The sequence below is a fragment of the Loxodonta africana genome, chromosome 3 (assembly GCF_030014295.1).
Source record: "Loxodonta africana isolate mLoxAfr1 chromosome 3, mLoxAfr1.hap2, whole genome shotgun sequence".
NCBI lineage: Eukaryota > Metazoa > Chordata > Mammalia > Proboscidea > Elephantidae > Loxodonta > Loxodonta africana.
In genome coordinates, this window is record NC_087344.1 from 167733820 (window position 1) to 167748795 (window position 14976).

Consider the following 14976-nt stretch of genomic DNA (forward strand, 5'->3'; position numbering starts at 1 on the left):
CAAGGGCTTGATGCTAGATTATTAACCAGGTAGAGAAGACAAACTTGGGATCTGATTGGTTTTGAGGGCCAAGGAGTCTAGAAGGGACATGAGGTGAGTTGAGGAGTTTGTGTTATATCCAAGTAGATACAGTAAGAGGGTCATTTGCTTTTATAGCTCTGAAAGTTAGGAGAAGGACCTAGACTGGAGGTTTAGATTTATGTCACTGGCATGTAAAGTAACGGTTGTAACCGTCATCTTGGTATATTGGACCACCAGACAGACTTTCTCTCTAACTAGTTGGTTTGTGTTTGGGACAGGGAGGTGAAAAGGCTTTTGACTTTATGTTCTAGAGACTTGTACTGTAGCCCATCGCGAGGTGATTACTTTTTCCTGATTTCTTTAGTGTTTGCTTAGTTTGAAAGTGCATCAAGGTCTAGAAAGTGCACTAAAGGGATGCTTACCCCCTGCCGTCAAGTGGATTCCAACTCCTAGTGATCCTATAGGACAGGGTGGGACTGCCCATTGGGGTTTCTAAGCAGAGGATACCAGAAAGATGTTTACCTGTGTTTTATTGACTATGCAAAGGCGTTCAACTGTGTGGATCATAACAAGTTATGGATAACATTGCCAACAATGGGAATTCCGGAACACTTAATCATGCTCATGAGGAACCTGTACATACATCAAGAGGCAGTGGTTAGAACAGAACAAAGGGGATACTGCATGGTTTAAAATCAGGAAGGGTGTATGTTCGGGTTGTATCTTTTTATCATACTTATTCAGTCTGCATGCTGAGCAAATAATCCGACCAAATGGATTATATGAAGAAGAATATGGCATCAGGATTGGGGGAGGACTCATTAACAGCTTGCAGTATGCAGATGACGTGACCTTGCTTGCTGAAAGTAAAGAGGACTTGAAATTCTTACTGATGAAAATCAAAGACAACAGCCTTCAGTATGAATTACACTTCAGCGTAAAACAAAAATCCTCTCAATAAGCAACATCATGATAAACAAAAGATTGAAGTTGTCAAGGATTTCATCTTACTTGGATCCACAATCAATGCCTATGGAAGCAGCAGTCAGGAAATCAGACGATGTATTGCATTGCACACATCTGCTGCAAAAGATCTCTTTAAAGTGTTAAAAGGCAAGGGTAACGCTTTGAGGACTAAGGTGTGCCTGACCCAAGCCATGGTATTTTCAGTTGCTTCATATGCATTGTGAAAGCTGGACAATGAATAAGGGAGACTGAAGAAGAATTGATGCCTTTGAATTATGGTATTGGTGAAGAATATTGAATATACCACAGACTGCCAGAAGAATGAACAAACCTGGCTTGGAAGTACAGCTGGAATACTCCTTAGAAGCGAGATGGCAAGACTTTGTCTCACATGCTTTGGACCTGTTACCAGGAGGGACCAGTTCCCTGAGGACATAACGCTTGGTAACGTGGAGGGTCAGCGAAAAAGAGGAAGACCCTCAATGAGGTGGATTGACACAGTGGCTGCAACAGTGGGGTAAAGCATAACAAAGATTGTGAGGATGGTGCAGGACCGGGCAGTGTTGTGTTCCGTTGTACGTAGGTCACTGTACTCCATGGCAGCTGACACCAGCAGCCCTTACAGAAGCAGACTGCCATGTCTTTCTCCTGCGGAGTGGCTGATGGCTTTGGACTACTGACCCTTTGGTTAACAGCTGAGTGCTTAACCACTGTGACACCAGGGCTTAGGAATGTTATATGTGGGAAATAGTTCCTGTGTGTTTGATCAGCTTCTCCTCTCTACCTCCTATCTTAACAGCTGGATTTCTACTGTGTTTGTCATGAATGGTTTTTCATTTGTTTGTAACATAATTATACTTGGGTTCAGTGCAGATCATTTCCCATCTAAGCTATTGGATTTATTGCCATGTGGTTGCTGAATGGCTGCTATGGCATGCTAGTCATCTAGTGCTGCTAAAACAGAAATACTACAAGTGGATGGCTTTAATAAAGAAAAATTTGTTTTCGCACAGTCTAGTAGGCTAGAAGTCCAAATTCAGGGTATCAGCTCCAGGGAAAGGCATTCTCTGTTAGCTCTCAAAGAAGGTCCTTCTCATCTATCTTCCCCTGGACTAGGAGCGTCTCTGCGCAGGAACCCTGGGCTCAAAGGATGTGCTCTGCTCCCGGTACTGTTTTTTTTGGTGGTTTGAGGTCCCCAACTCTCTGCTTGCTTTCCTTTCGTTTTTATCTCTTGTAAGATAAAAGGTGGTACAGGCCACATCCCAGGGAAACTGCCTGTACATTGGATCAGGGATCTGACCTGAGCAAGGGTGTTACATCTCACCCTAATCCTCTTTAACCACAGGCAGAGATGATGATTTATAACAAGTAGGAAAATGACAAAATGGAGGACAACCACACAGTATTGGGAATCATGGCCTAACCAAGTTGACACATATTTTGGGGGGATACGGCTCAATCCAAGACACATGGTGTCACTCCAGAATTTCAGTAGTTCCTGAGTGGGTGAAAGAGTTTTACAGAGATTTGGCCACCGGGTCACTGTTGTTTTTATATTGCAGGTTGTGCCATGAGTGGGCTAATTGCTGATGCTAAGACTTTAATTGATAAAGCCAGAGTGGAGACACAGGTAAAATTAACATCATCTCTCCTTTTTACCATGATGCCTGAGTTCCTTCTTAGTGTTGATATAGCTGCCTGGGCTGTATTGCTGGTATCTGTGTCAGTATCAGTTATGGCTCTCAATATCTTCCGGGTAATTTTAGGTAGAATCTCCAGTTCTAACTCCCTGAAGCTTAGAATCTAGCCATCCAGCCTTAGCCTTAGGAAGTCCTGGTCAGTAGTGCTGACATGCCCTTGCTTCTTTTTGACTTGTTGTACTTTAATATAAAGCATGCGGTCACTGCATGTGGTTCCCTAAGGGACTTTTTGTGGGAGCCCCATAGCAGGAGGTGATCGGAGCTAAAGGACTTTCTCCCCTTGATTGCCTTTGCTGCCGGACTTGCAAATAAAAACTCTCTGTAGTGACTAAGGAAACCCTGGTGGCATAGTGGTTAAGTGCTACAGCTGCTAACCAAGAGGTTGGCAGTTCTAATCCGCCAGGCGCTTCTTGGAAACTCTATGGTGCAGTTCTACTCTGTCCTGTAGGGTTGCTATGAGTTGGAATTGACTTGACGGCACTGGGTTTGGTTTTTGGTAGTGAGTAATGATTTGTACCAGGTGACTAGTCAGGAGCACTGATAATTTTCTGACTGAGCACCTGCTGCCTAGAGAGTAGCCTAATGAAAAAAAAAAAAGTCTGATTGGCAAAATTTCTTACACGTATTTGCAAGTTTGCTGTCAGTGCTTCTGTAAGAACAAGTCACTCAGCTTAAACAGCAACAGAGTGAGAAGACAGGGCCTCTGAGGCGAAGAATATCAGCGTGTTATTTTGTGAAAAGACTAACTTGGTGCTTTGAGGGGTTCACGCAATTTCTCAAGGAGTAGTCTCTGTCATGGCTTAGACTCCTTTTGATATAAGTTTATTTACAGAGCTATTGCCCTTCCGCTCATTCAGTCCGAAGCATTTGAGTTTAACTGACCTTTCTACCCTGGTTCCATTAAGGAAAACATACTTGAGCCTTCAGTTTCCAGCCACAGTTCAAAGGGATGTGTGTAGTGAAGTGGTGAACTGCTTTACTGCCTTTCCTGTTAGAAGGGTGGACCATGCTTTGCTCTTCTTGTAGAACCATTGGTTTACCTACAATGAGACGATGACAGTGGAAAGTGTGACCCAGGCTGTGTCCAACCTGGCTTTACAGTTTGGAGAGGAAGACGCAGATCCAGGTGCTATGGTGAGTGTTACGCTTGTGTGAAGTTTTTTTTTTCTGTTCTATGAGACCAGGACACGTGTCCTATGAATATAGCTTTTCCAGCCCCACCGCCCCCTAACTTTGTTGCCATTTTGTTAATACCTCTTGCTCTTTGGTTCTAGTCTCGTCCCTTTGGAGTAGCACTATTATTTGGAGGAGTTGATGAGAAAGGGCCTCAGCTGTAAGTAGCATTTTACCTGTTTTTATCCCCCCTTGCTTCTCAGGTGTTGGGTGGTGGAGGCAGGGGTTCAATTTTAATTTCGAATGGAGACTGGTAGTTTGTCAACAGAAGATTATGGAGTTGTAAAAAAGAAGGGCTTCTAATTCTAAAGTTCAGTGGTTTTATGCTGTTTATAAAAAGACAAATTGGAGAATTCTAGGAAGAACTTCCCTACTGGAACCAGTCCTAGTTCTGGAAATAATTAGAAGTAACTGTCACTCTAGCTAGGATGCGTTTTATAGCTTTCCCCTGGAATGCTGATCTGACCCTCATCCTCATGTATTATTTAGATAGGCGTCCACAAGTGCCTTACTTATACATCCCTGAGGAAGGTACTAAAAAAAAAAAAAAAAAAGTTTTCTTAAACACTTTTAAAGGATTTGGTTTCTCCAGACATCACACCTTTTGGATTAGTGCCCCAGTGTTTCAATGGCGTTTCCTAGCTGCCGAGACAAGCAGCTGTACTTTTCTCAATGAGAAGCTTGTTACATAAAATGCCACCACCCTTAAGCATTTTACTTCATTTGGGGGTTTCGTAGGTTTCATATGGACCCATCTGGAACCTTTGTACAGTGTGATGCTCGAGCAATTGGCTCTGCTTCAGAGGGTGCCCAGAGCTCTTTGCAAGAAGTTTACCACAAGGTAATTCAGCATTTTAACAGCATTTATTGTTGTTTTTTTTTAAAAAAAATATCAAGGTATGATAATATAATAAAATGTACAGATCTGAAGATTTCAGTTGTCCTAGTTTTAGGCATGTATCCACCACCTAAAACAACATATGGGACATTTCCAACACCCCCCAAAGATGCTGTCGCTTTCTAGTCAGTCTCTCCTCCTCCACTGCAGCCATGTTCTGTTAGTTTTTTTTCTGTTCTTATACAGTTTTATAGATAGAATCATAAGTTTATATTTTTGTGTCTGGTTTTTTTTTGTTCAACATAATTTTTATGAGATCCACTCGTGTTGTGCGTGGCACATATCAATTCGTTTTTATTGTTGAGTTGTATTCCGTGGTATGGGTATACCGCAGTTTATCCTTTTACCTTCACAGCTTTATTCAGCAGTTTATACTTCCTAGTCGAGCTCTTGAAACAGGTGGGTGTTTGGCAACTTTTCTGTGAGATAGCAAGATTTGGTTTTGGATGACTCATCAGTGTGGTTGGCTGTGTGGTTGGAGGCTGCCATATTTATCAGGTGGTTCATACTGGGATGCCTGTTCACATTAACCCTTAATAGTATTGATTTTATATGTAAAGAACAAAACCAAAACCTGTAGCCGTTAGGTCGATCCAACTCATAGCAACCCTATAGACAGAGTAGAACTGCCCCATAGGGTTTCAAAGGAGCAGTTGGTGGATTCGAACTGCCAGCCTTTCAGTTAGCAGCCAAATGTTTAACCACTGCACCACCAGGGCTTCAATACAAAATGGGGTAAGAAAAGAACAGGATTTTCTGAGTCATTGGGCTAACTTCTTAGATCATTTGGGCATTCTTATTTATTGGATATCACCAATATTTTCTTATAAATTAAAAGAAGAAAACTAGAGAAGTATAGCCCTTTCATCTTCCTCAAAGATTACTTTCTATACAAAAGTTGAGGACTTCGTTGTGGCTCAAAATAAGGCATTTTTTCCCTCTGAATTAGTATATTTTACATATTTATCATTTACTTGAATTCTGAAGGTACTTGTAATGCACTGTACTAATTAAGATGCTTGATTTGTCAATATTTGCTGAGTCATTTCTTCAGGGAGATAAAGGGGAAATCTTTAAAGGAAGGAGGAATTGTGCCTAATTAATGCCTAATCTTCTCACCCTGTTTGTTTCAAGTCTATGACACTGAAAGAAGCCATCAAGTCGTCACTCATCATTCTCAAACAAGTAATGGAGGAGAAGCTAAATGCAACTAACATAGAGGTATTTTTCTGTTTTATTGTTTTCTACTCACCTATCATAGTTTCCAATGCTGAAGACTGAATAAAGATAATCACATTTTTATATGCTCAGGTCTCAGTAAGTTATTGATATCCTTTGAATAAGAAACTTTATTAAGTTGTAATGGCAGAAGCCAGAACTCGATGAGTTAAAGAAAGGGAGATGATAAAAGGGAGAAAACAAGAGGACCTTGCGTTCTCAAAGGGTTGATTAGTGTCAGCAGAAGGTAGAATTAAAGGAAAGGGTTTTTATCTTTTTAAGGATGGGAAAAGACTTGAAAATAACATATGTAGACGGAGGAGAAATCTGTGAGTAGAAAAGTGTTAAAAGAAATAAAAGCAGGGGTTACAGAGTGAATGAAAAAGTTCCAGAAGAGGGAAGGCATAGTACAAATGAAAAAGTCAGTGTTGAAAAATAGCATTGTATTATGTGCCCATTATCCAGGTACTTTGCTAAATGCCAGGAATACAGACACAGAAAATTCAGTTCGTATTCAAGTAAGTAGTGTACTGTGTAGTGAAGGGGGCATACAGATAATAACAGCTTGGGAGTGTTAATATAACAGCAGTAAGAACATATTGCCATGGAACACACAACTTTAGACTAGGGTATTAGGAAAGCTTCATGTGTCTGGGAAAGGAAGGAGAAAAATACTCCAGGAAGAGGGAAGAGACTCAAGAGATGTAAAATAACATTGTGTGTGAAAAGGAACTTTTAAGGGTTTGTCTGACCGTTGGGGCGTGGGTTGTGTAAGTAGGATACGGGGCTGGGAAGACACCAAGACTGGAGAGGAATCGAACAGATTTTGAATGTCGTGTCCTTATATGGAATGCTAAGAGTTGATAGGAGAAAAGGAGGTAATAATGAGTGAAGATAAGGTTGGTGTGGAGGTGAATTGGGAGTGATGTCCTGTATTTCCCTGGTGTCTTCTAAGAGTGGGTGAATGCAGCAATGAAATTAAAGAGAATGGAAAAAAAGAAAACAGGGGTAAGTAAAAGAATTGCTGAGCTGCATTAGAATACCAGCTGAGGCCAGAATCACAAAACAAATTGATATAAAAAGTTAAGATAGTGGTTGCTCTTGGAGGTATAGTATTTCAATTAAAAATTTTTCAAAAGGCCAATGGAAGCTGCAGTCATAAATTAGTAAGTAAACCAGTCAGCATTTACTAGGATATTTGTCAGCTGTATTCAGCATAGACTGAGAAAACAGATGAACTGGTTAAGGGCAGAAGAACGGAGGGTACTAGAGAGTGTTGTTGGGCTGATTGATCACAGGGTCTAGACTGAGTGGAGTAAAAAAAGAAAGGTAATGGGAGAAGTTGTCACATTTATTTACAGCTTACAATGTGCTTGGCTTTGTGCTAAGTGTTGATTATTTCATTTAATCCTTATAACAGTCCCAGGGTTGGTTATTATCCTTATATAATGGATGAGGAGACCAAGGCACACCGGTTGAGTACCTTGTTCAAGGTCACTCAGTCAACTAAAAAGTGGTAGAGCCAAGATTTGAACCCAGGCTGTGTGATTCTAGAACTGCACTGTTAAACATCTCCAAGAGGAAGAACGAAGTATTAGAGGTCTCAATAAATTGGGAGAACAGGATTGGAAGGCATGAGCATATGGCACAGTTGGGGTGATGTGATCAGAGAGGAAAATTTCAGAATTCAAGATTTTAGAGATGAAGCCATTGTGGTATGCATGTGGATTGCTGAGATGGAGTAGAGGAGGTCAGAGAAATGTGAGGCTAGGAAGTTGACTGGGTCATCACTGGGGTAGACAGGTCTACTGGGAATCCAGGTTGAAAATCCTCAACAGATGTGAAGATAATGAGTTTAGGGGAAGCATGCTCTCTTAGTGACAGGGACTTGGAAGAAAGAGTGGTTACTGAAGGAAAGTTGGTATTGATAATGTGGTGGGGGCAGAAGCAAGCCACCACTACCGCCTGGCTCCAGCTTTTAGAAAACAGTGGAGAGAATGGACTGTTTTTGAGAGGATAGTAAGCAAAAAAGTGTTGAGGAGATACACATTTCTGAAAAGGTAAGGAAATAGAGATCTAGAATGTACTGGAATGCCTCACCAGTAGAACCAGCCAGGTTACAGAGTTTACGGTGAAAGGGGCAAAATTGGATGCTAAAACAAAAGTCTGGCTTAGAAGTGGGAAGGTCTGAGAAGAGTTTGAAAGAGGATGGTGGTGGGGGTGGTTGGTTTGTTCCTTGAGCAGTAATGTGAGGAAGGGGAGTTAACATGGCTCTTTAATGAAACAGCTTACTTTATAAATACGCTGTTTTTTCACCTTCTTAACAAAGATTTGGAAATACTTCACCTTCTATTTTTATCATTGGTGATTCTGCCAGTCTCTGAGATGATGGGGTACAACAAAAGCAGTGACATTTCCATTTTGACCTCCAGGAGGGATTTTGTCAGTTCCTTTCTTGTAGTACTTTACTTTCTTTGGCACTAACAAGCTAGAGTCTTGGCATTTCTATAGAGACTGTCTCCTTGGCACCCTAGAGGAATTCACATGTAGCTCTGCTGATTTCACAGTGAAGGCTCTAAGGGCTGTTTGGTCAACTGAAACTCTAAAATTCTTTTGTAGCTCATTCAGTTTCAGTATACCTACAGTGTTGCTTTGAAAAGAGCATCAAGTTAAGAGCCCGGATGCCTGGGTTGTGGCTCATTCAGGCTGTTATTAACCACATTTGGCCTTGGTATTAATTTAATCTCCCTGACTATAGCTTCTTCACAGTAAAATAGGGCATTCCTCTTGTCCATGACTAATTACTCCACTGATGTTCTAACTTACGGTTCCCAGACCTGGCTGTCCCTCAGAATCTTTGGAAATGAGGCCCAGAAATTTATATTGTTGAAGGTTCCTTAGGTGACTCTGATGGTCAGACTAAGAAGAACAGACATTTGTGAGCCACTGTCCTAGGCCTCGCGGAAACCCTGGTGGCATGGTGGTTAAGTGCTACAGCTGCTACCCAAGAGGTCAGCAGTTCGAATCCGCCAGGCGCTCCTTGGAAACTCTATGGGGCAGTTCTCCTCTGTCCTGTAGGGTCGCTATGAGTCGGAATCGACTCAACGGCAGTGGGTTTCGGTTTTTTTTGGGTCCTAGGCCTGGAAGATCCCTGGATGGCACAGTCTGTTTGCGCTAGACTACTAACCTAAAGGTTGGTGGTTTGAATCCACCTAGTGGTGCCATGGAAGAAAGGCCTGGCAGTGTGCCTCCTTAAAGGTTACAGCCAAAAAAACCCTTTGGAACAGTTCTACTTTAACACATGGGGTCGCCATGAACCAGAATCAACTTGATGGCAACAAGTTTGGTTTTCTGATTTATACTCCAGATCCTGTCTTCCTTCCTCTATCAGTGGGTCCCTTGGATCTTCATCCTCTCCTCTCTACCAGTTGCTTCCCCTCAGGAAAATATCCAGGTTGCACCTTAAAAAATACAAAAAACCTTTGTTAATCCCTCCATCTGTCCTTTTTTTAAATACCAACTTTATTGGGGTATGCTTTTATGTATAGTAAGATGCACCCATTTTAAGTGAATCTTGACAAATGTATAACCCCTGTATCTACCACTAAAAAATAAATAAATAAATAAAAACCACTAGTCAAGGTATATTTCCATCACCCCCAAAAGTCTCTCTTGTCCCTTTTTAGTCACCCCCCCACCCCGCTGATCTGCTTCCTGTCACTAATTTTTTTCTATTCTGGAATTTCATATCAATAGAGCCATGTAATATGTACTCTTTTTGTGTCTACCTTCTTTCACGTAGGATAATATTTTTTAAAGATTCATTTGTTGCGTGTATCAATAGTTGGTTACAATTCCATTCATCCTACCTATTTTTTAACTTTTATTGCTAAGCCTCTCCAAAACAGAAATCTGTAGTCAGTATCTCCACTGACTCACCTCTTGTTTATTCCTCAGTCACTACCATTTGTTTCTGCTTCTTGGTAAGGTAACTCCTGTTTATCCCATCTCTTGGTCACTTTTTGAACCTTTTCTTATTTTTCCTTTCTGAAGTAGACACCTCAGATTTAATAATCCTAAAACTAAACTTATTATCTTTTCTGAAAAACCATTTCCTCTTCGCATATTTATAGTCCTGGTTGATGACACCGTCAGTATACCTGTCATCAACACCAGAAACTTGGACGTATTTGATTTCCCTGTCCCTTCACTAAGTCATATCTTTGTTCCCTTATATAAATAACTCATATTAATGATCCCTCTCCATCCCTACTTCAGTGCCAGTTCAGGCCCTCATTTTCCCCTTGCCTTGTACATTTTCGAAGGTCTCCTACTAGTCTTCATGGCTTCAGCTTTGCCCTCCCCCTTTTCAGTCCTTTTTTTTTTTTTTTTAAGCCATTGTGTGACTAGAGTGGATTTTCTAAACTGCATGTCTGATCTTGTTTGTTCTCCACTTTAAAAAGCTTTTCTAACTCTGCCTATAAGATAAATTCCAGACTTTTTTCATGGCATGATAATTCTCCATTCCCTATGTCATTGTGTGTTTACTCTGTTAGACAGTTTGCTAAGTAAGCATTTTGCATGCAATTACTTCTTTTAATCCTCACAACAACCCTGTGAGAGATCCTCCTAATTCCATTTTACAGGGAAGGAATCTGCAGCTTTGAGAGGGCAGGACTTTGCCCAAAAATACCAGAACTGATAAATGGCGGGGTCAAGATTTGACTCTTGGTCTGATTTTAGGTCTTGTACTTTTATATACTGCCTCCCTGTGAGCTCAGAAGCCTTGCTTCTTCTCCATTTCATCTCATATCCTACAACCTCTGCTCAAGCCACGAGGAATTACTTTGTTTTGCAAATACATCATATTGTTTTATGCTTCTATGCATTTGCACATTGATTCTGTTCAGATGTCCTTCTTGTTGACTTACCCATTCTTACCATGCCTTAAGATACAATTCAAAGCTGCTTTCTCCATGAATCTTTCTTGGACTCCTCCATCACTCTTTTGTGCCTCCAGCCTGCATGTGCTTATCTCTATTATAACACTGACATTGAAAGCATTTGGGTCTATTACCCAGAGACTTTCTTCCTCTTTAGATCTCTAGTGCCTCTTACAATCTTAACTAGCAAACAAATGCTTAATAATTGATTATTGATTGAATAAGAGAAAGAAAATATCCGTTTTACCTGCCTCACAGAAGCTTTTTAACAACAACAAAAAAAAAAACCGAACCAGTTGCTGTCCAGTCAACTCCAACTCACGGTGACTCTATGTGTGTCAGGGTAGAACTATACTCCAAAGGGTTTTCAGTGACTGATTTTTTAGATGTACATCATCAGGCCTTTCCTCTGAGGTGGTGCCTCTAAAGAGATTATAAATGGAAAAGTATCTTTCATACTTCATTATATAAAATACATTCATCATTATGTAAATATAAGAGGCTATTTTTACTCATTTAGTGATGAGCTAACTTCCTGGAGGCAGTACTTAGTTCAAATCCTATTAGTGTTGATTTGCAGCCGGGTTCTATAGGACTGTTCTATTTAAAGTTTGCCCAGTTCTGTTTTTCAGTCCTGTAATGTTTTGGGAGGGCTAGCCTGTGAGCCATGAGTGATCTGACAAAAAATTCTGTGGCCTTCGCTGTCTAGGTTATTGACCTTATATCCTTCGGTCTTCATGTCACTGATCATCAAGTAAAGATATTGTACTTTAAGAGTGGTAGTAACATTTTTTTTTTTTTTTTTTAATTTCCTTGGAATAGAACTCATACTCTACTTGGACCTGAGTAAATTATATACACATACTTTGTAAATATATTTGGGACTTTTCTGACAGTTCATGTAATTAGATGTATCTTTTGGGAGAATCTAGTGGGGACTGTAGGCTTTTTTAATTTATTTTTATTATGATTTAGGTAAAAGTTTACAGGGCAAATTAGTTTCTCATTAAACAGTTAATACACGAATTGTTTTGTGACATTGCTTGCCAACCCGGTGAGGTGTCAGCACTCTCCTCTTCACCCCAGGTTCCCTGTTTCCCTTAGTCCAGTGTTCCTGTCCCTTCCTGCCTTCTTGTCTTTGCTTTTGGGCTGGTGTGCCCATTAGTCTTGTATGTTGTTGTTAGGTGCCGTCGAGTCAATCCTGACTTATAGTGACCCTGTGTACAACGGAACGAAACACTGCCCAGTCCTGTGCCATCTCCACAATTGTTGTTATGCTTGAGGCCATTGTTGCAGCCATTGTGTCTATCCATCTTGTTAAGGTTCTTCCTCTTTTTCACTGACCCTCCACTTTACCAAGCATGATGTCCTTCTCCAAGGACTGATCCCTCCTGATAACATCCCCAAAGTATGTGAGACATAGTCTCGCCATTCTTGCTTCTAAGGAGCATTCTGGTTATACTTCTTCCAAGTCTTTAGTCTTGTATACATGATTGAACTATGAAGCACAACCCACAAGTGTGTTATTGTTGGCACTATACCAAAACCAACCCAATCCGTTGCCATCGAGTTGATTCCGACTCATAGCGACCCTATAGGACACAGTAGAGCTGCCCCATAGAGTTTCCAAGGAGTGCCTGATGGGTTTGAACTGCCAGCCTTTTGGTTAGCAGCTCTAGCACTTAACCACTATGCCACCAGGGTTTCCATTGGCTCTATAGACCTGTCTAATTTTTGGCTGTAGGGTGAACCCCTGAAGTGACTTCAGTACTGAGTTAAAAGGGTATCTGGGGGCCATACTTTTGGGGTTTCTCCAGTCTGTCAGACCATCAAGCCTGGCCTTTTTTTTTTTCTAGGACTGCAGGCTTTGCGAAAACAATATTTTAGTCTGTTCTAGACTGTTATCTTCGGGGTGTAAGATGTGTGGTAGTCTTTCTAAATTTTACCTGTGATGAGGAAGAGAATATTAAACATCACGTAACTGGGATATGCTATGTATGTCTGGCAGCTTTCAAATAATATTAAATATCAGTGATAGAGACACTCATGGGGTGCTTTAGTATGTTTAATTTTAAAGTTTTTCTTTCTTTTTTTTTAAATGACACTTAAAACAAACACAAAAGACCTTTAGGTAAATGTGAAGTGGCAGCTGTTCCTCAGTATTGCCCAAAAGCATGGAAGTGATCAGATGATGGGCAAACTGGTAGTTTTAGTTACATTTGAAACTAACCATCTTCTGACTCCAGTATGGCATTGCTTAAACAGATTGTCATCTGGACCGGTGGTTTTTACGGATATCATCAGTCACAATGGATTTCTTGCGTCAGTGTTAATGGAATCCTTTTCATGGCCAGTCTTTTTAAAAAAACAAAGCAAACCTTTTTGTTGTTAAGTTGCCACATGGACAATTTTAGAGAAAATTATACCTAATAATAATAATTAACAATTACTTAGCACTTATGTTCTAGGCATTTTACAGATATTAACACATTTAATTCTCACAACAACTCAATGAGTTAGGTACTACTATTATCCCATTTTACAGATAAGGTAATTGAGGTACGCAGTGGCCAAGTAAACCCAGGTCACAAACACAGGCTCAACTTGCAAGTGTGTAAATATGTTTTAAGTAGATCTCTCACAGAATCTTTAACAGAAAAAAGCACTGACCCTGTGACTTTGCTACGGCTTTTATGATCTTTATTGAAGTAACTTCAAGAAATGAGAATGACGCCAGAGATTTGATTAACTATTATGTGTGTTGGTTAACCTCAAAATAGAAAATTTGGTCAATAAGAATTTTTATTTTGGAGTCAGAGAGCTATTTTAGGGACCTGCAGCATGGAAAGGATATCCCTGGGACAGCAGATACCTTAGTTCCTCATGAACAGCTGCTTCACCAACACGGCTTCTCCTGACCCTGCTAGAGCCATCAGCACGGTAACTGAGCCCAGCTTATTAACCCTTGCCTGTTTTCTTTCCAGCTAGCTACGGTGCAGCCTGGCCAGAATTTCCACATGTTCACAAAGGAAGAACTTGAAGAGGTTATCAAGGACATTTAAGGAAGCGTGATTCTCAGGAACTTCTCTGGGACAATGTCAGTTCTCCTAGTTGTCCTCAATTTTATTTCCAGCTCCTATTCTTTGGGAAATCTCCAGTGTATGTGCATTTTTTTATGATGTCTGTACATAAAGCAAGTTCTGAAATAAAGAGAATTTTAAAATATTTCTTAATAGACTTATAAAGCAGTCTTTTGTGTGAAATGTTTGTGTTAGGGAACAGAAAGGGTAGTGATATTCTCTATGAGAGTATCTATTCTAAAATTCTTTTAATGACTCTTTACAACAAAAGCAACTGTGGTATATCCATGAATCTTTAGATGTTGGCAAATGAACTCAAACTAGTCCAGCTCCCCCTGGTGGTTTGTAGATGTTAATACCACTGTAAGCCCGTTCAGTGCGATAATTCATCTTGAGTGAATATTTTTGCAGCTTTTCTTCTATGAAGGAGATGTTACTAATTGACCATCAAAAGAACACATTTTGAAGCCCTCCCCAAAACTCTGATGGGTTGAAGTAAGCCATCTATGCTGTTGTACCTTGACAGACATTTGTGTTATATCTGTCTAGATATAGGGTATAATTTGGAAAGAAGTTTTCCTTTTTTATGAAGTTAAGCACTACAGAAGAATTAAATTCATGATCTTAGCCTCACTGGCAACCAACTGCAAGTCTCAGCTATATTAATAAGAGAAGTATGTAATTCAGAAGTAATTTATCTTAAACTTTGGAATGTATTATGAACTTCCCCTATTAGAGCTGCCATCATATGATTGGTTGACATTATTTAGAGACTCAACTGTTTGAACCTCAAAAATGACCATATGAGAATGAAGAACACTAAAGACACAAGGAAAATATGAGCCCAAGAAAAAGAAAGGGCCACATAAATCAGAGACTCCCATCAGCCTGAGACTGGAAGGACTAAATGGTGCCCGGCTACCACCAATGACACTCCTGACAGGGAATACGACAGAGAATCCCTGATGGAGCAAGAA

At 40.4% G+C, this 14976-nt stretch overlaps 1 protein-coding gene across 1 annotated transcript in view; it reads left to right on the forward strand.

Annotated features, from left to right (window-relative positions):
* Nucleotides 1–14152, forward strand: part of PSMA5 (proteasome 20S subunit alpha 5) — a 32352-nt gene extending 18200 nt beyond the window's left edge. The window contains exons 4-9 of the mRNA XM_010589537.3: nt 2550–2617; nt 3714–3821; nt 3962–4020; nt 4599–4701; nt 5893–5979; nt 13904–14152. Of these exons, the coding sequence (XP_010587839.1) occupies nt 2550–2617; nt 3714–3821; nt 3962–4020; nt 4599–4701; nt 5893–5979; nt 13904–13981 (503 nt within the window). The 3' untranslated portion in view covers nt 13982–14152. The remainder of the gene's footprint in view (nt 1–2549; nt 2618–3713; nt 3822–3961; nt 4021–4598; nt 4702–5892; nt 5980–13903) is intronic.
* Nucleotides 14153–14976: the final 824 nt, after the last annotated feature.